The sequence below is a fragment of the Cladosporium halotolerans genome (assembly GCF_011745625.1).
Source record: "Cladosporium halotolerans strain TM138-S3 chromosome Unknown Sca14, whole genome shotgun sequence".
NCBI lineage: Eukaryota > Fungi > Ascomycota > Dothideomycetes > Cladosporiales > Cladosporiaceae > Cladosporium > Cladosporium halotolerans.
The window spans coordinates 299,668-318,737 of record NW_027191465.1 but is presented as its reverse complement, the minus strand read 5'-3'; the positions used below and the strand labels follow the sequence as shown (position 1 = coordinate 318,737).

At 53.6% G+C, this 19,070-nt stretch overlaps 6 protein-coding genes across 6 annotated transcripts; 4 read left to right on the top strand and 2 right to left on the bottom strand.

Annotated features, from left to right (window-relative positions):
• Positions 1-224: 224 nt before the first annotated feature.
• On the top strand, positions 225-4,666 carry WHR41_05267 (uncharacterized protein; the record flags this gene model as incomplete). Its single annotated transcript, XM_069373872.1, has 2 exons — positions 225-337; positions 405-4,666. The coding sequence occupies exons 1-2, from the start codon at positions 334-336 to the stop codon at positions 4,664-4,666; spliced, it is 4,266 nt and encodes a 1,421-aa protein (XP_069229628.1). The 5' UTR covers positions 225-333.
• A 467-nt stretch (positions 4,667-5,133) lies between these two features.
• Positions 5,134-8,025, top strand: WHR41_05266 (uncharacterized protein; the record flags this gene model as incomplete). The annotated part of the gene is made up of 1 exon (XM_069373871.1): positions 5,134-8,025. One exon carries the CDS (start codon positions 5,134-5,136, stop codon positions 8,023-8,025), a length of 2,892 nt encoding a protein of 963 aa, XP_069229629.1.
• A 183-nt stretch (positions 8,026-8,208) lies between these two features.
• Positions 8,209-8,613, bottom strand: WHR41_05265 (uncharacterized protein; the record flags this gene model as incomplete). Its single annotated transcript, XM_069373870.1, has 1 exon — positions 8,209-8,613. One exon carries the CDS (start codon positions 8,611-8,613, stop codon positions 8,209-8,211), a length of 405 nt encoding a protein of 134 aa, XP_069229626.1.
• A 982-nt stretch (positions 8,614-9,595) lies between these two features.
• On the top strand, positions 9,596-10,896 carry WHR41_05264 (uncharacterized protein). The gene is made up of 2 exons (XM_069373869.1): positions 9,596-10,472; positions 10,530-10,896. Exons 1-2 carry the CDS (start codon positions 9,723-9,725, stop codon positions 10,593-10,595), a joined length of 816 nt encoding a protein of 271 aa, XP_069229627.1. The 5' UTR covers positions 9,596-9,722; the 3' UTR covers positions 10,596-10,896.
• Positions 10,897-12,805: 1,909 nt separating this feature from the next.
• On the bottom strand, positions 12,806-14,144 carry WHR41_05263 (60S ribosomal protein uL4; the record flags this gene model as incomplete). Its single annotated transcript, XM_069373868.1, has 4 exons — positions 12,806-13,565; positions 13,621-13,771; positions 13,874-13,968; positions 14,038-14,144. 4 exons carry the CDS (start codon positions 14,142-14,144, stop codon positions 12,806-12,808), a joined length of 1,113 nt encoding a protein of 370 aa, XP_069229632.1.
• Positions 14,145-14,905: 761 nt separating this feature from the next.
• On the top strand, positions 14,906-18,541 carry WHR41_05262 (uncharacterized protein; the record flags this gene model as incomplete). Its single annotated transcript, XM_069373867.1, has 1 exon — positions 14,906-18,541. The coding sequence occupies one exon, from the start codon at positions 14,906-14,908 to the stop codon at positions 18,539-18,541; it is 3,636 nt and encodes a 1,211-aa protein (XP_069229633.1).
• Positions 18,542-19,070: the final 529 nt, after the last annotated feature.

The following is a 19,070-nucleotide window of genomic DNA, read 5'->3' as shown; positions in this document are numbered from 1 at the left end:
TTGCTGTAGGCAATAGCGCGGTGTGTCGCGACTTCCACTTCAGACGCGCAGCTGCACTTAGCTTCGCGCGCCTCGTCCGGGCTATCCCGCGCTATCGATAAGCTGCCACAAAGCTTATGGTTGGTCGCGCGCACGACCGTGCGCGGCGCTGAGGACAAGCAGTGTTACTTCACGAGCGTCATGAGCCTGACGCCCTGCCTTTCTTCTTCTTCCTAAGGACTCCGTGTCGGAACGCCGCCATCACCCTCCTTCTCTCTTTGCACCTCTCTACACCCCTTCATATCGCCATCACACCACATACACAGGCGCGAGTCTTGAAAAACAGCGGTCGCCATGGGTAAGCCGGCCGCCATAGCCCTTCGCGATCGCACTTGCGCGCGCATAGTACTTACTGTAACGACTAGGTGTTCCCAAGTTCTTCCGATGGCTCTCAGAGCGCTATCCCGCGATCTCTCAACTTATCGCAGAGAACCGCATCCCCGAGTTCGACAACCTCTACCTCGACATGAACGGTATCATCCACAATTGCACCCACAATGACTCCGGTTCGCATACCAAACATACACCCGAAGATGAAATGTTTATCAAGATCTTCAACTATATCGAACACTTGTTTGGCAAGATCAAGCCGCAAAAGCTGTTCTTCATGGCCATCGACGGCGTGGCCCCGCGTGCGAAGATGAACCAACAGCGCGCCAGGCGTTTCCGTACCGCCCTCGACGCCGAGAATGCCCGTGAAAAGGCGATCAAGGAAGGCATCGAGCTGCCGAAGGAAGCACCTTTCGATTCGAACTGTATCACACCTGGTACGGAGTTCATGGCGCGCTTGACAGAGCAGCTAAAATACTTCATCGCAAAGAAAGTGAGCGAGGATATCGAATGGCAAGGCTGCGAGATTGTCTTGTCTGGTCACGAAGTTCCTGGAGAGGGTGAGCACAAGATCATGGAATACATTCGCCAGGCAAAGAGTCAGCCTAACTACGACCCGAACGTTCGCCACTGTCTGTACGGCTTGGATGCGGATTTGATCATGCTTGGCTTGCTTTCGCACGACCCGCATTTCTGTTTACTTCGTGAGGAGGTCACTTTTGGACGGCAGTCAAAGACCAAGAGCAAGGAGCTGGAGCACCAGAATTTCTATCTCATGCATCTCTGCATAGTACGCGAGTACCTGGAGCTAGAATTCCAGCAACTGAAAGACCCCGAGGTTTCGAAGGGGGTGCCATTCGATATGGAGCGCATCATCGACGACTTTATTCTCATGGCGTTCTTTGTCGGAAACGATTTCTTGCCCAACTTGCCGCATTTGCACATCAACGAAGGAGCGCTGGCGCTCATGTTTGGCGTTTACAAGCAGGTCCTGCCGAAAGCTGGTGGTTATATTAATGAGGGCGGCGAGATCAACTTGCCCAGATTAGCTATGCTGCTTGATGAATTGAGCCATGTCGAATTTAGGCACTTCGAGCATGAGCATCAGGATGCAAGCTGGCTGGCAAACAAAGGCGTCCAGAAGCAGGACGTCATGGAGAAGGTGAAGAGGAAGGGTGGCATTCAGTCAATGACTAGTGTGCAGAAAGAACTGTACACTAGTGTCAAGAAATACGTCAACGGCCGCGCCCATTCACAGGGAGATGCAGGCCCTCTTGAACTACCTTCTACGCTGAAGGCTGCGGACCGGACTTTTGTCGAGGAGTTGGCATCAAGCCTGCATCTACAATGCCAGAACGTTGTTGATGACGAAGGCAATCGTCATCAGCAGCTTTCTTTCCCTGCGCGTCCAGAAATGGACGACTCAGACGATGATGAGGATGAAGAAGCACAGAACGCTCTCCTTCGGGTCTTCAAGCAATACGACAAGGCCAAGGTCGAAGATGTCTCCGTTGAGCAAGCTCAAGGCAAGGCACAGGAGAAGTATGACCAGAAATTCAAGGAGTGGAAGAACAAGTACTACCAGGAGAAGTACGAGTGGGGCCTCGAGAACACTGAGGAGTTGACGAAACTCACTCAGAACTATGTCCAGGGTCTGCAGTGGGTTTTGTTCTATTACTACCGAGGTGTAGCATCCTGGCCATGGTACTACCAGTACCACTACTCGCCCATGATCAGCGACGTCAAGCTTGGTCTCGGTGCGAACATGAACTTCGAGCTTGGGCAGCCATTCCGCCCTTATCAGCAACTCATGGGTGTGTTGCCGGATCGCAGCAAGAGTATTGTGCCTACGGCATACCACGATTTGATGACCAATCCCAACAGCCCCATCATCGACTTTTACCCCAGGGACTTCGATCTTGATATGAACGGCAAGAAGCAAGAGTGGGAAGCTGTGGTCAAGATTCCTTTCATCGACGAAAAGCGACTGCTCCCCGCGATGGCGACCAAGGATCATCTGCTCACTGAAGCCGAAGCCAAGAGGAACGGCTTTGGTACTACCATGAAGTTTGTTCACGACAAGAACACCGACTTCACTTACCCTAGCAGTCTGCCTGGCATCTTCCCGGACATTGAGCACTGTAAATGTGTCGAGAACATCTACGAACTGCCGGTCATGGATGGACTAGAGGTTTACGTCGGTCTCGTCGACGGTGTGAAGCTCAGAGAAGCTTCTTTGGCAGGCTTCCCTTCTCTTCACACCCTGCCTTTCGCTGGACAGCTTGGTTTCCATGGTGTCACCATCTTCCAGCAAGAGAGCAGGAACGAGAGTATGGTGGTGACGTTGCTGCATGACGAAGAGAAGAGCGCAACCAAGAACGCTCTGGAGCATCTCGGCAAAGCCGTCCACGTCGGCTATCCTTTCCTGCAGGAGGGCAAGGTTATGAGCGCGACCGACGAGATGTTCACCTACACCCTGATTGATCCCGATCAGCCTGCTACTGGGCAGAATGTCCAACAGACGCCTCACGCGCCGCAAGGTATCTCCGACTTCAAGAAGAAGGCCAATAGGATTGAGCAATTCTACTCTAAGAGGTTGGGTACTGTCATCGGCCAGGTCGAGAGCTTGATTCAGGTGGATATGCTTGTCGGCCTGAAGCAGACCGAATCGGGAGCTCTTGTAAAAGAGTACGCGCCTGTTCCTGGACAAGAACCAGACTACGCCATCCAGACAGTCGTGGACAAGGTCATCTCGGAAGATCAGCGATTCATCGAAAGGGAGGCTCTCCCGCTACCTGAAGAATTCCCGGAGGGCACCAAGGCCTTTTTCCTTGGGGACATGGCCTACGGTCGCCCTCTGCAAGTTACCGGCCACACAGCAGACAAGCAAAAGGCTGAGGTCTGGGTCAGCATCCCCAAGGGACGTGAATCTGAGTTCGGCCACGCCATTGCCAGAGACGCTGAGAGACGTGACCCATACCTTCCCAGCTACCGTGTTGCGCAAATGCTCCAGCTGCACCCTCTCGTGCTCTCCAAACTGACTTCTGCTTTCAACGTTCAATCTTCTGGTCTTCGCTTGAACCTGGGCCTCAATCTCAAATTTGAGGCTAAGAAGCAAAAGGTCTTGGGTTACAGTCGCAAGGGCGAGTCTGGCTGGGAGTACTCCAACAAGGCCATCAACCTTCTCACCCAGTACATGACCAAGTTTCCTCAATTCATCGGCACAATCGCTCTGAACCCCAGTGGCGATGGCTGGGAGGACACTTCCTTCTATCCTGACCCTGCGGAGGCGAAGGCCAAGATGAAGGAGATCGGCGCCTGGCTTAAGAGCGTTGAGACCAAGGGATTTGAGCGCGTCCCCCTCGAGGCCATGCAGCTGGACGGCGATTCCGTCAAGCAAATCGAAGCCGCCGCAGACGCCAACAACGCCGCGAACAACGAGGTCACTGGAAAGAAGATTAGTGCAGTCCCGCGATCTGCTCTGTTGAAGCCTTCCGATGCTACTCAGCGCACCGCTCGTCAGCGCTTCACGATTGGTGACCGCGTCGTCTACGTCCTCGATTCCGGCAGAGTCCCCATCGCTATGCGTGGAACTGTCATCGGTATGACCCGTACTACCAAGACGACGCTTCTCGACGTGGTCTTCGATTTCACCTTCATGAGTGGTACGACTCTCAACGACCGCTGCTCGCCATTCCGCGGTAGCACTGTACCTTCGGAGTCAGTGGTCAACCTCAGCGACCGCCAGGTTCTGTCCCTGTCGGAGGCAGCAAAAGCTAGGCAGCCCCAGAACCAGAGCCTCCCGCTTCGCTCGCGTGGCCCGGCTGTCCACACAGCCAACGGCTACGGCCCTCCAGGTCAGCAGCTCCGCCCCGCTGACCAGCCCGCTCCGCTCCGTGGCTCCTACCGTGGCGCTTTCGGAGGCCAGCAGAACGGCGCGCCTCGTGGCAACTTCGCTCCCCGCGGCCGCGGCGGATTTGCTCCTCAGCAACCGCCGAACGGCAACGGTGCACCGCACCAGAATGGCTTTCAGCCTCGTGGACGCGGTGGCATGCCAAACGGCGCTCAGCGCGGTGGTCGAGGTGGCAACAGGGCCGGATACACTTTGGTCGACAACTCCGATCCCACCGAGGGCGTGGTCCGTAACAACCCGAGTTTCAGGCCGCAGAGCTACACCAGTGTTCCGCCTCCGTCCAACCTGAATGACATTGGTCGCGGTAGAGGCCGTGGTGGCGGAAGAGGCAGGGGTGGCCGTGGCCGTGGTCGTGGCGGCGCTCCGCCCGGCCCGGCTCAGTAAAGTTGGAATAGTAATGAGGATGCTAGGTACACAGGACAGAGGTCTTGCTTGTATGAGTTCTACGATAGCGTGATGAAAAACGATTTTCTTGAGCCTGTTTAGATAACAAGTTTCCTCTTATTGTGCCACCTGATACGTAGACTTGCCATGGATTCACTCGGACTACGTTTTACCATCAAAAGTGCGATTGTCATTAAGCCTCAAGGGTTGAGGTTGCCAGAGTGGCTAGAATCCATTGAAGTTTGGTTCACTTCGTCCCGTCGTGCCGAGCCATTCCACCGAACGCGCGACGCGAGCAATCTCCGCGAACGCGTGCCTCACTTTGTTCAGCTTCGATCGAGCAACATGTGATAGTCGCAAAACACCATCTCATTTCGCATTAACTATAGCTTGTATGAATCAGCTATGAACTGGTCAGACGGAGCACGTGAGGCAAGGCCAGTGGCGCGTCAAAGCTCTCACTCGACATGCCATTCCCTTTCGCGGAGGTCTGCACACTCTTCCAGCGGCTAGAGAACATTGAAATTCGGCAACCGCCTCTTTTACCAGACGAAAAGGCTCAACAGTTCCGTGCCACAACTGAGTCGTGGTTCAAATCTCATCGAAGCTCGCTTAACAGGCTCTCCGTCGAAGGCGCCACCGCTTTACTCTCGGCCTTTCTGCCGGAGAAGAGGACCGATCGCGTCTATGGACTGCAAGCACCTGGTCTCTGTCGCATTCTTGCGCGATGCTTGAAGCTTCAAGCACACCGAGCTAAGGATCTCCGCGCCTACACGCAGCCTGGGCGAGGTGATTTGGCGGCATGTCTTGAACGTGTGCTTGATGCGGGAGGTCCGCCTGCGCTGCCGGTGGTCACAATTGAGGAGGTCGACGACCTCCTGACGATACTCGCTGGCCATAGTATCTTTTCAGATCCGAATATACCGCAGCTGCCAGTGGGCTCGTCCGAAACTAGAGATGTCATGCTGGCCAATATCTTCAAGCGCATGACACCGAATCAGGGGAAATGGTTTCTCAGGCTCATCCTCAAGGATCTTTCTCCTCTTCGATTGGACGACCATCTGATCCTCAAATCGTTCCATTTCTTGCTGCCGGATCTATTACGCTTCCAGGCGACCTTTTCTTCGGCTATCGCTCTGTTACGGGGACCCCTAAGAGAATACCCGGAGAGGCCGGATCCAAGATCCGAACGACTTTTGCGCAAACAGGCTGCCCCGTTGATCAAGCCATGCGTCGGTACAAAGGTCGGCCGGCCAAATTTCACCAAGGCCCGCAGCATTGATCACTGTCTGAAAATGCTTGGCCAGCAGAAGTGGGTTTTGGAACGCAAATACGACGGTGAGTACTGTGAGGTGCACGTCGATTTGTCAAAGTCTCCCCGGCCTGCGGAGTGCATTAAGATTTTCTCCAAGAGTGGCAAGGATTCCACCCTCGATCGTGTGGGCATCCACAATACGTTGATTCGATGTCTGCGCCTCGGTCATCCGGACTGTAAAGTCAAGAAGCGGGCTATCCTTGTTGGAGAGCTATTTGTGTGGTCGGACAAAGAGAAGGAGCCGATGCCTTTCGACAAGATCAGGAAGTACGTCACACGATCCGGCGTACGTATCGGAACAGACGAGGATTCGCAAAGGGACCCGCAGGAGCATCTCGCAATCGCTTTTTTTGACCTTCTGCTGCTCGACGACGAAGTCGTCATGACAAAACCAATCGAACAACGTCGCCAGTGGCTGCGCGAGGTTTACACGAAAATTGAGGGCAGAGCCTTGGGGACGCAATGGAAAGTTGCGGATTTTTCCGACTCTGAGAAATCGAAGAAAATACTGCTCCAGCAGTTTGCGGCTTCAAATGCCAGTCGCTGCGAAGGTCTTGTTCTGAAACCTTGCGGTGTGCCGTACTTTGCTCTGCACTCGAATATAGATGGGCACAGACATGGTTTCGTTAAGCTCAAGAGCGACTATATCTCTGAAATGGGCGACGAAGCTGACTTTGCTGTAATCGGAGCGAGCTACAATGCCCAAGAGAGGTTAAAGAGCGGTTTGAGGGGAGTCAAATGGACACACTTCCATCTCGGCGCGATGACGAACAAGGAAGACGTGCTACGCTTCGGCGCCAGGGCCCACTTCAGAGTAGTTGGAACCATCCAGCAAGCGTCGTGTATACCCAAGCCCATCTTTCAGATCGCCAACATCCTGGGAACCTTATCTGCAGCTACCTACAAAGCAAATGAGCAGCCAGCGAATTTTGATATCAGCAGGCCGACCAACACCTCGATTGATACGATTTTCAACAAGCCTTTTGTGTTCGAAGTACTTGGAGCTGGTTTCCAGAAAGCCTCAAATTGTGATTTCTACATGTTACGACACGCGCGCGTCAAAAAGTTGCACCAAGATCGCTCGTGGAAGGAGTGCATCTCATTTGCAGAGCTACAAGATCAAGCGAAGGCGGTGAGGGCGGCCCCGGCGGGTTCTGAAAGCCAAGAGACGAGGCGTTGGATCGAGAGATTGGAGCGCAAATGCAGGCGGAAGCACGAAAAGGATAAGTCTACTACACCTGCGTCGGGCGAATCTTCGACCTGTAGAAGGACTGAGCATCAAAGGTTGCAAGATCGAAGCTCGCTCCCTAGCAGCGTTGCTTCTCCTACCGTCTCGACGGAGGTTCGAAAGCCTTTGGCCAATGTTACGAACAACAGTGTTCAGTCGCGATCAATGGATTCACAACCACATAGCGGAGTCTCAACTGCTGGTGTAAAGAGGTCGTCAAGACTCATCGAGCCCACGCCGTGTCCGTCCGCAAAACGCCCTTGCGTGACGCAACCTTCTCACGCAACGAGGGTCAACCACGCCAACAACCTATTAGCTGCAGGTGTCGAGGGCATCCATCATACCGAAAGAACGAGGCATTGCTCAACAAGCTGCCCTCTGAGCAACGCAACAATCTACCTGACTTCCTGTCTTCGCCACACTCCATACATAACCCAGGATCTCCTCCCTAGCCACAGCTGCGTAGCCCTCATCCCGAGCCTCTCTCACTGGGATCGTGCCTCGTACTCTCACTCTCCACTGTCTACCACCGTCTCTGAGTCACAATCTTTTCCGGGCTTGCGGAAGATCGTGCTTGTCGAATCGAAACGCGTAGAAGCCACACAAGAGACTGTCGATGATGTCCTGGCTTTGAACGGCGGCCAGTTTGTTGAGAGAGTCGAGGTGTGGGATTGGAGGGCGTTGGAGAGTCTCGCAGAGGGAAACGGGCATGATCTTGGTGACCGCGGGTGGAAATGGTTCGTTGGTGCTACGATCTGGGACGAGGCGGCGGGAGGTAGTGTGTTTGTCTGGAGCCGAACATGGAACGTGGGATGATCATCCTGAATAACGAGTACACGATACAACGTGAGAAGTAGTCTTTCAGGTAAACAGAGCCCAGGTTTGGAATCATCATCTTGCGCAAACAACGCTATTTTCTCGAGAGAAAGCAAGTCCCTTTCGCTTCGACAAACGCATCACCGGCCGTAACACTGGAGACTCAGCTCCGTATTTCAACATTCAAAACGCCGCAGCCTCCTCGTCCGTCACAACATAGCACAAGATCGACGAGATCGGCACGGTCTCGCTGCCGCTCAGGAACAGCGGCGTCTTGTAGTTGATAGGCTTGCCGGCAGGAACCACTCCCTGGGCGTCCTTGAAAACACGGCATTCGACTTTGTGATTGTCGACGTTGGGAGATACGCCTTGGTCGAAAGCGACGACCGAGGCCGAGGCGCCGGACACGTTGGTTAACTTGTTGATCTCGACGGGCGCCGGCGAGCGCATGTAAGGGTGCTTGGGTATGTCGGTGATGAAGAAGAGAGAGATGCCATGATACCCCAAGGCATTGGCGTCTTTCGTCGAAGTTGCGGTCGCCATGGAGAGTGTGGCAAGCGTCATTCGGAGAATTGTGGAAAATTGCATTTTGCTGGAATACTGTGTTGCGAGAAGCCGAATGGATAAGTTGTGTATGGATTTTCGATTTTTTGCTAGAGGCTAGTCGTGATGGTTAAAGGATACATGGCTCTTGCTGTTGAAAATCATAGCATCGATTAGGGTGGACGAACTCAACTCATCAATACCAGGCAGGAGCAGCGGGCTCAGGAAGCGGTCCCATGTCTGGAAGCTGTCTCCGAGCTACAGGTATCATCGTCCTTGCCGCCGGGCTGCCGCTTCGGATATCCATATTCCATATCGCCTTTCTTCATCCATTCAGGCAATGATTCTGATTTAAATGGCTCAATGCTACACTAGAGCACATGTTTGTGGTGAACCCTCGGTGCCACGTCCTTTGCACGGCATGGGTTTACCAATGTTGCAGTGTCATCTTTTAAGGTCTTCAAGCTGTCTCTCGTACATTCCAGGGCTTGAGGACTATAGTCTTTTGCAGCTCGTCGAAAGACCATCGGCATCATGTCCTTGTTGTCAGGTCTATGGCAAGGATCGACATTTAGTCTGGGGTAGATGGTTTCGTTCATTCGATTGATGCGGATCGACGTAATGGGAGACTCAATGAAATCGGAGTCTCGATGCCAATTTTTGCCCAGTCAAAAAACCCATTCCCGGTTCTAAGAGACTTGAGCACCGATCACATGAATCAAATTTCGATACGCAGTGTCATGCAAGCAGCTGGGTAACTGTGTCCAACAGAATTAAGCGATGCCCTGCCATTTCGCCCTACAGCATCAGACTGAATCACTCTCTGGTGGACATTTGTAATGATATCGCCTGAGTACCAATGAGTAGTTTCTAGAGATGCAGTGCATTCCAAGATCCGAAGATGCCCTTCGATGTGATGCGATGGGCTAATAGGGTTAGGGTTAGGGCTATATACCTAAGCTCTCGTGACGTACTGGTCAGCTCCTCCCCGGAAACACGGATCTCGCCCAGGCGCGTTGGCGCGGCGGGGAGCTCCACGAGACAAGACGAAGCACTGACACCACCCGCCTCCTCCGTGAGCGGCCTGACACTTGTAGTTGACCTTCTACACCCAAGGCTAGGTTTCTGCATCTATACTCACTAGTCTCAATATCATGGCTTCTTCTCAAGGCAAATCGTACGACGAGCTGTCGCGTGCCAAAGACAACATCAAGCGCGGCATCAAACAACCTAGCTACGCTGGGACCGCGTGCTTCATCGGCTCGCGCGGCCTCGACCCCTTCCTGCAATATGGTATCCTCGCAAACGGAGTTGGCGGGGGGCTCATCCAGAAGCTGGGCGGCAACGTGCTGCCTCAAGGCCCTGCTCTCATCACCAATACGCCGCTTGACGGTGTTCTAGGCCTCAGCCCGTACCGATCCATCCTCTTTGGCATGTCTGTCGGCAGCATGCTCAAGCAGAACATTCACTGCGCAACCATCATGCAGGAGCAGATGCCGCCTGCGAACGGTCTTCTGATCGGCGCCTTCAACGCGGTCTTCAACTCCCTCAACTCGCTGTTCTTCGTCTGCGCGCAAACCTCCGCTTCTGCGAACGGCGAGCACTTCCCTCAGACTCCCTTGATTGTTGGCTCGTCTCTGTACGTTCTTGGTATGGCACTAGAATTCGGCTCTGAGATCCAGAGGCACGTGTTCAAGAAAGATCCCAAGAACAAGGGCAAGGTATACGAGGGCGGACTCTTCGGTCTAAGCAGGCACATCAACTACTTCGGATACACTCTGTGGCGCACCGGCTATGCCATTGCCGCTGGTGGCTGGACTTGGGGCGCGGTCACTGCTTCGTTCTTCGTTTACGACTTCAACTTCCGCGGCATCCCCGTGCTGCAGCATTACCTGGAGGAGAGGGTGAGTCTAAGCTCCAAAACGTACACCAGTGACTACTTAGATGCTAACAATCCGCAGTACGGTGAGAAGTACGAGCACTACAAGCAAGCAGTGCCATACAAGTTTGTGCCGTTCGTTTACTAGGTTTGCGTAACATTTGCTTGGTTTAGCCAAGATGCGCTGATTTCTCGCTGATGTGCTACTTGTAAATACCCCTACTCTACCCTATGTACTGTTGGATCGATCTCATTTCCATTCTTCCCTGCCCCTCTATTTACCGACTCACACATGATATTCGCTATGCTTATGTCACAGTTGGACAACGTGACAAGCAGGGGTGCGCGTTGACTGCAGCCCTCAGTATCTTTCGCCAAATACAAAACCACCCCTTCGCTGGCTTCTCTTTCCTCAAATCAATACCAATTTCAGACCAATTGATCCATCCATCAACGACCCTACTCAACTCGTCAACTCATTTGCATCACAGCCATGGGTCCCCACCCTTTGCTCCTCGACTCCATTTTGAAGCGAGGGCACCTGCCGTCCTTCGTGTACAGACCGGCACAAAAGATCCTCTACTATACTACTGGCGAAGTGTATGGCGGCTACGACACCGAGCTTGGTCTTCCAAAGTACGACATCCAGAGCCACCACTTCGACGTCGAAGACATGATTGAAATTCTGCCTGATGTCTATATCGGCCACGAGCTGATATCCATCGCTGATGACTCCTCTCGTCGTGAGCGCGTTTCTGAAGAAGACAAACGCGCTGGCTACCCTTGGGGCAGGCCGCAGTCGAACACATTTGCTGATTGTTCTCCTCACCATGAGCACGTTTCCGAAGCGGATAAAAGGGCTGGCTATCCTTGGGGCAGGCCGAAGTCAGGCCCATTTGCCAATCAATCACTTCACCGGGAGCACGTCTCTGAAGAGGACAAAAGGGCAGGCTACCCTTGGGGTAGGCCAAAGTCACAGCAATCTACTGGCTTCGCGGAATCATTGAAGCAATCGGATTTTATGCGACAGCTTCGCTCCTATGGAAGAGGTGGTACACTCTCACATCATTTTGCGGATACGCCCGCCAATACTCGACCCATGCATGAGCGTACGCCTAGCCCTTCTGTCAGAGCGAGGTCATACTTAGCCGATGACGAGGACGATCTGCTGAACATATTGAGCTCCTTCGAAGACGCCTACCGCGCTCTCATGTACGCGTTGCACCATAATTACCGATCCCAATTGACGACAGAACAAGGGAGACACTTCGATCATGCAGACGACAGCATTGTATCTGCATGCGCCCACGCCCATAGGTTCGACTGGTGCGCCGAGCGTCTTGTCCACTTGAAGATTGGCCAGAGAGAGAGCATTGATAACGCAGGTGCCACGAGCTGGAGTGTTCCTGTCCCCTTCCTCGGCCTGCGCGAGAGTGTGCTGGAAGTCTTCTTCCCATTGGACGATGCGGATGTATCGAAGCTATGTAACGATATCCTCCGCGTTCTTCATGTCCGTCTCGCCTCGACGGACAGAAACCCTGCTGGAGCCTCTGACGCCGATATGGTCGCAAGCCGCGAGGTCGTGCTGGAAGAGCTCCAGCGCAGAGGCTTTCAGAGCCGCACTGCCATCTTTGTCCAGGGGCTTCCGCATAGCACCTCAAACCTGCCGGCGATCTCTCACATTGAAAGCGAGCGCTTCAACTTGCAGAAATCTTTCAAGAGGAGGGCTGCCGCCGTCAAACGCGCGCTGAGGCTGCACGGCATGGCGACATTCCCCTCTTTTGACGAGGATATGGCCAGTGAGGCCACGGCTCGCTATGAAATCTCGCTCGATCACACGACTCTCGTTACGCATTACGAAGGCCCAACGAGGTTCGAGACGCCGGAAGGCAAGGCGCCCGTGAAGGAAGATCGGGTGTATGAAGTACTGAGCTCCACCGCGTCGGTCACATCTTTTGGGGAGCGCCTCCATACGCCTGAGGAAGAAGGGTTTGAGCACAGGCGCGCAACGGTGGCTGATGGGAGTTCTTCGTCGGAAGACGAGGACCTCTAAAAAGTTTCGGAGAAGGACCTAGGCAAGAGCACGTGAGTAGTATGGGGGGACTGAGGAATTAGCGTCAAAGACCGTAGGTACTCAATCATTTGAGAATGACCTGAGTGGGGCCCTCCGGTATCTAGGTCTTTTCTTAACATATGCAGATAGTCTTGCAAAAATTGTGTCATTGACAAACAAAACTTCACGATCGAAACGTTGAACAAGAATGGTAGTGTAGAAATTTTGCATTTTCATAATCCTTGCCAGGACCACTACCGTTGAACTACGCTTTGAAACCATCCGAAAAGAAACAAGACCACACTCTAGTTCTCGTGAAGAGTAGCCTCGAAGGTCTTGTCCTTGGTGAGGGCCTTCTCGTCGGCCTTCTGGTGACCAAGACCCTGCTTGGCGTAGGCAGCAGCGTACGGGTTGAGGCGGAGCATGACCTGCTTGTTGCGGAGAGGGTTCTTCTTCTGGACGACGGAGCGCTTGGTGATGGCGCCACCACGGACCGGGCGGAGAACGCTCTGGACCTCAGAGCTGTTGATGAGCTTGTTGAGGTCGGGCTGGGCAACGCTGTTCTGGGGAAGGAGGAAGTCGCGCTTGAGCTCAGAGGGCTCGGTGGTGCTGCCGTAGACGGAGTCGAGGGCGGCGAAGGCGTTGGAAGACCAGATGACGAAACGGCCAAGGTGACCACCAGGGGCGAGCTGGAGGAGGTTGAGGGCGTAGACGTCGCAGGTCTCGACACCGGGGATGTTGCGGAAAGCCTTGACGAGCTCCTTGCCATCCTTGGTCGGGTCGTAGACGACGAGAGGACCGCGGCGCTGGACGTTGCGGCGGTTCCTCAGCTTACCCTTGCCAGCGCGGAGCTTGCGGGAGTCCTTGACCTTCTCGACCTCGGCGGCGGCACCGACGGCGTTGAGGAGGTTGATGGCCTGGGAGGTCTTCTTCAGGGCACCGTCGGCGAAGGCGGCGCTGGAGACGACGAGAGGGACCTCGGGGATGGCACCGACACGGTGGCCACGGGCGAGGAGAAGGGCAGCGCTGGAAGAAGCAGCGATGGCGGAAACGGTGGCGAAACGCCTGTTCTGTTGTCAGCATTCCTGTCGCTTCATCTGCTGGCTTTGGTTGTGCGTACTTCTGGCCAAGGTTGATCTTCTGGTGCCACTTGCGCCAGACCTTGGTGGGCGCGAACATGCGACCGGAACGGCACTGGTTACCGAAGGCGGCCTGGCCAGCGCGGTGAGTACCACCACCGGAGACACGGGGGATACGGGCGACAGCGCGACCTGGTGTCCGTTAGCCATGTCCTTGCGATTGTTGCTCCAATTTGCCACGCCAAATGCTGCATCACAGCGCCCTCCTCTTTCCGAGAATTCCATTTCACGTACCGGTACCCCAGGACTCAGCAGAGGTCTGGTGACCAGCCTTCTCGCTCACGGCGTACGGCTGACGCTTGTTCTTGGCCATGCCAGTGTGGACAGCCCTGTCCGTATATTAGCCACTATCCCAATTTTCATTTCCGCCTCGTGCGTCGGTATCGGAGAGATCGTACTGGACAATGTCGGAGCGGATGGGCGCCTTGAAGACATTGGGCAGGGGGTGGGTGTTCTGGCTGGCAGCACCATCGGCGCCAATGATCGTGACGGTCGGACGCGACATCTTGTCTGTGTGGTTAGTAGTGCGGTGCGGATGGCCTGCAAACGTCGACTCGTCGCAGCTTCAGAAAGTTCGAAGTCCGCTCATTTTCCTCCCACTGCGAATGTGGGCACGGCCTGTGCACGCGGGCTCGGAGCGTGCCGCTCGGCTTGGCAGCCGCCGGGCGCCTTGCTGTGATCTGCAGCGATGATAGGTAGGTGAGACGATGGATATCTCAACATCACACCCACTTTTAGACCCCAGGTACTAAGTGCATATATGATAACATCGCAGGATTACAGCGGTGCAATTGTGTTGGTCCCACCAGATCCAGAAAGATGCCGCTATGCACTTTGTTGCCACGGAGTCGAACGGATGAGCTGTCTTTGCCGCATACCGGCAACTCTTTGCCAATGACAACCTGGAATAAGGGCTCAGCACTGTCTTCACACCCGAAATCATGCCGTTCATCCTTCTTGACAAACAGCTACCTAGTGTGTTGCGCCGCAATCCTGCATGCATTTTCCGGCGTCTCAAGTCCGACTTAGCGAGGCCTCCGACATGCAAACGCCTGTTGGCGCCTACTCGGCGGCTAACGCCTCAATGCGGCGCCGCAAACTGTTCAGCCTCTATATGTAAGTCATGGCAACCAAGCATGGGTTACCTTGCTACATTAGCTTCTCTCCATTTCTCTATTTGCAGTTTTCACGTCTCTATTTCCTTTGCTGTTTGCCCATGAACGCATCCTCTGTGCATTCAAACATCGCAGAACACTGGCGCTAGCCATGAATCGCATCAACAGCCTCTTCCGAGATGCCAGCAAGAAGGCGCCCAGTGCAACTGTGGAAGCTGTTCCAGAGATCAAAGGCCAACAATGGAAGCCAATGACACTACGAAGGCCATTCCTTCTCACAATCATCGCGATTACTCTTGCGTTGATTGCCTTGATCCAGGTTCTTGTGATTAAGGATCGGCAAAACGATGGGCTTTTATTCGCTCCTGACATCGGCGAGGTTGGAGCTTTCGACACCTTCCTACACCGTTACCTACCGACCATCGTTGCTGTCCTCTATAGTATTGCTTGGACCTGGGTTGATCTGGACACCAAAAGGATTGAGCCGTACAGGCAGCTGTCCAAGCCGGGAGGAGCAACTGGTCGAGATTCATTGCTCTTACACTACCCGTACGACTTTCTTGGCTTCGTTCCTTTCACTTCTTTCAAACGAAAGCACTGGACTGTCTTCACCTCGTCGTGTGCATTGATACTGGTGGCCTGGGGGGTCACGCCGCTTCAAGGCGCAATCTTTGCAACGGATACCGTCACAAAGTCTGTCTCAGAGCCGATGCAACTGGCCCAAAACTATCTGAGTATCGCCGACCAAGCAGCTGAGGTTACTGCCAATTACACCTATTCTGCGTCGAATATTGTATGGCTTGGTGAGCGTTTACCGTCCTTTATGACGCGTGAGGCTGCTCTCATGTCATTCAAACCCGAAGATGTTGAAGTGCTACAAACCGAAGACACGCTCACCGCAAGGACGACATCTTTCAGCGTGGACATCACGTGCGAAGACCCGGTCTTAAATCGTACTGGCGAAACCCTTGCAAGCTCCCAAGGATGCCTGGTCCCCCTTCCGTTCGGACCAGATGGGACGGACATCGTTCACGAGCCAGGCCGCTCTTATGATGTCAAACGGTTCTCGGCTTTTTACGCTGGGACTCAGAACTATGATGGGCTGGCGGACTTCTATCTCAGTCCTTACTGTCCCGAGGACGTGAAGGATGTCTTCCTGGTCGCGTTCACTGAGAACAGACAGACTGATGTTGATCCGCCAAATCCTGTGACCAGACTCTTTTGCCAGCCTTATTATTTCCAGCAGGATGTCACTGCAACAGTCCGTCGAGTGGACGGAAGCATATTAAATGTCAGCGATGCAGGGCCCAAGTCTCCAATGCCCCAGAGGATGTTCAACACAAGCTTGCATGAGTGGCAGGTAAACGTGGCATCGCAGCAGAACATGGTCAGGAGCACGATACCATCTACGGAATGGCCAGAGCAAGGCCGGCAACTGTCGGAGACGGAGCTCACACTTACGCCTGAATACGAAAAATCTTCGAAGATTATCGGGCTGGCATTGGGCGCTTCTCAGAAACCCCTTGAGGAATACCTCGACCCTGGGACCCTCGCAGAATCGTTTCAGAGCATCCATAGATTACTTTTCGCCAGAGCCATGATCGATGTGCTCTCGATCGACTACAATGATGCTATGCTCGTCAACGGGACTAGGAACTACCAAACTGAGGCTATCCGGATTGTCCCAGGGTTTGCATACGTCGTTGAGGCTCTACTTGGTCTCATTGCAATTCTGGCCATCCTTCTTTTGACTTTGAACTGGGGAAATTTGCTCAAGTTGGAGACCGACCCTGAGTCGGTCATCGCTTTGATGGCTCTGATCAGTTGCGAAGGCACCATCCTGAAGCAATTCTCTGAACATGACCAATCCGGTCCAAAACGACTCGAGCGTGAGACGGCTGAATGTACCTATGCGCTGGACTCCGCATCTTCCAATGGCTTTCATACGCTCAAATTGATTGAAAGCACTGACTATGCGATTGAATCGGACCAAGCTTATAACAAAGTCGAGGATACTCAGAGGGAATATCCAGCCGAACTATCTCGAACTGCTGGAACGTGTTTTGTCCTCGCAATGGCCGCTATTTTGGCCGCCGTAGCGTATCTTTACCATGCTGGCAAAAAGCATGGGCTGGCGCTGCCATCAGAAAATCGCTTCGTTCGACAAATGGTCGAGAACTACGTGCCCACGATCATCGCCACTGTCATTGAACCAATATGGATCCTTCTCAACCGGATAGTCTGCACTTTGCAGCCCTTTGAAGGTCTTCGTTCAGGAAAAGCGTCGATAAAGCGATCAATCAGCCTGAACTACACTTCACTCCCGCCACAGATGACTTTGCTCAAAGCACTGAAGGCACGTCATTTCACGCTAGCAGCAGTATGTGTGCTCGCTTTACTCGCAAACGTTCTCGCCGTCGCCTTCAGCGGTATGTTCAACGAGCGAAGCGCAGATATTTCTCATGCAGCTTTTGCGATGCCCATATATGAGGCAAGCTTGCGCTCCGAGACTGGAAATATCACTAGGTCTGGTCCAAATGCATTCTATGCAGCAATGGCGAACTTCACTTCCGCTACTCCGATGCCACCATGGACCGACGATGAGGCATTCTACTTGCCCATTTCCTTACCCACAGACGTGGAGAGCTCAGACCGATTCCAAGTCGAGACATCCTCATTTGGACTGGACCTGAAATGCCAGTCTGCGCAGACCGGAAGCTTCACCTGGAACCTGACTGTTCCTTCGCTTGAGGAGATGGACTATATGTATGCTAATATAACGGTCGCGATACCCCAGAAATCCGACTCAATCATGTGCAGAACGGAGAAAATGAATGTGGGCAAATCGATTGACCCCATGCCTTGTTCAAAGCAAAGCATGGCTCTAGAGGTCATCTTACCCCTCGGTCCGGACACTGGCCCTGACGTGGAATCCAGCGACGGATGTCGACAGCTCATTCTTGGTTTATGGAGCAGAAAAACCGCAGGCCAACTGTGCAGCAACGATAGCTACGCCTTAACCGAGACTGATGCAACCTCTTTCATCTGCAAGCCAACGTTGACTCGTCGACTAGCCAACGTCACAGTGACTGGCGATGGAACTGTCAGTGACGTCCAATACGACACCATGTCGGAACATGCTTCGGTTGATGGAGCGGAACCTTTGATCGCAAAGGCTCTGCAGTCCTTGTCGCATCGAGAAATCAGCAAGTACGATTTTCTGTACTCTTATGGTGGCACCTGGCACAATGACAGCTACCCGTCGAGCTGGGATTCCTATGTGATGATGAACATGGATCCTTACTCTGGCTTCTTGAACCCTACATTGCCCCCTCCAGACTTCGATGCAGCGGCCGCTCTCTTTTCCAAGGCTTACCGAAAAGTCTTTGCGATATGGCTCAGCCAAAATCAAGGCGAAATCATGACACCAGCAGGCGGGGACAGCACGACTATCATTGGCAGGATCTTGAAGCCAGAAGAGCGCATCATGGTCTCCAAGAGCATGGTAATACTCTCGGTGACTATCCTGGCTCTTTACATCACCACCGCTTGTGTCGTGTACGCTCGGCAGCCTGCGAAGTTTCTGCCACGCATGCCGATTACCATTGCTTCAGATATTGCGTTGTTCGCTGCAAGCAAGGCTGTCGCGGAAATCGACCCTACCCTAGCACGTGATCGGTTGCTCGGGCTTGAGGAGATGAAATTTGGGTACGGCGCGTTCATCGGCACGGATGGAGAATCGCATGTTGGCATTGAAAAAGCCCCCTTCGTCATTCCTTCGCGTTGATACACAGAGAGTTGAAGGCTGCAGCCAGTAGTGGAGTACAGCCGCAAGGTTTTGCGTGGCAGACTGGTGTACGGCTATCCACGTGTCCGCGTAGGCAGCCTGCAAGATTCCTATCACGCTTGGCCATTACCATCGCCTCGGATCCAGTATTGTCCGCCGCGATTACAGCAGCTGCTGAAGACGCTTTGTCTAGAAGCCTGGATCACGCCGAGCCTTCCTGCCCTCGCCAGACGAAGTTTGGATATCATCGCGAGTTTGTCGGAACAGATGGCAACCTCCATGTTGGCATCGAGAAGTCACCTTTTGTAATAGCTTTGTGACGGCTCATACCGCGAGCACAAAGCTTCTTGACGGTCACACATCCGCTGTAAGGTTTGCGAACAAGATTGTCCGCGGCTATCCACGTGTAACGTGAGCCAATCAAGCGACAAGCGCGTAAGGCTGAATGCAGGATAACGCCATCATGCAGACAAGAGCACGCAAGGTACGCTCATGAGCCTAATTCTTTGGGCTTCTGGTACCTCCAGCT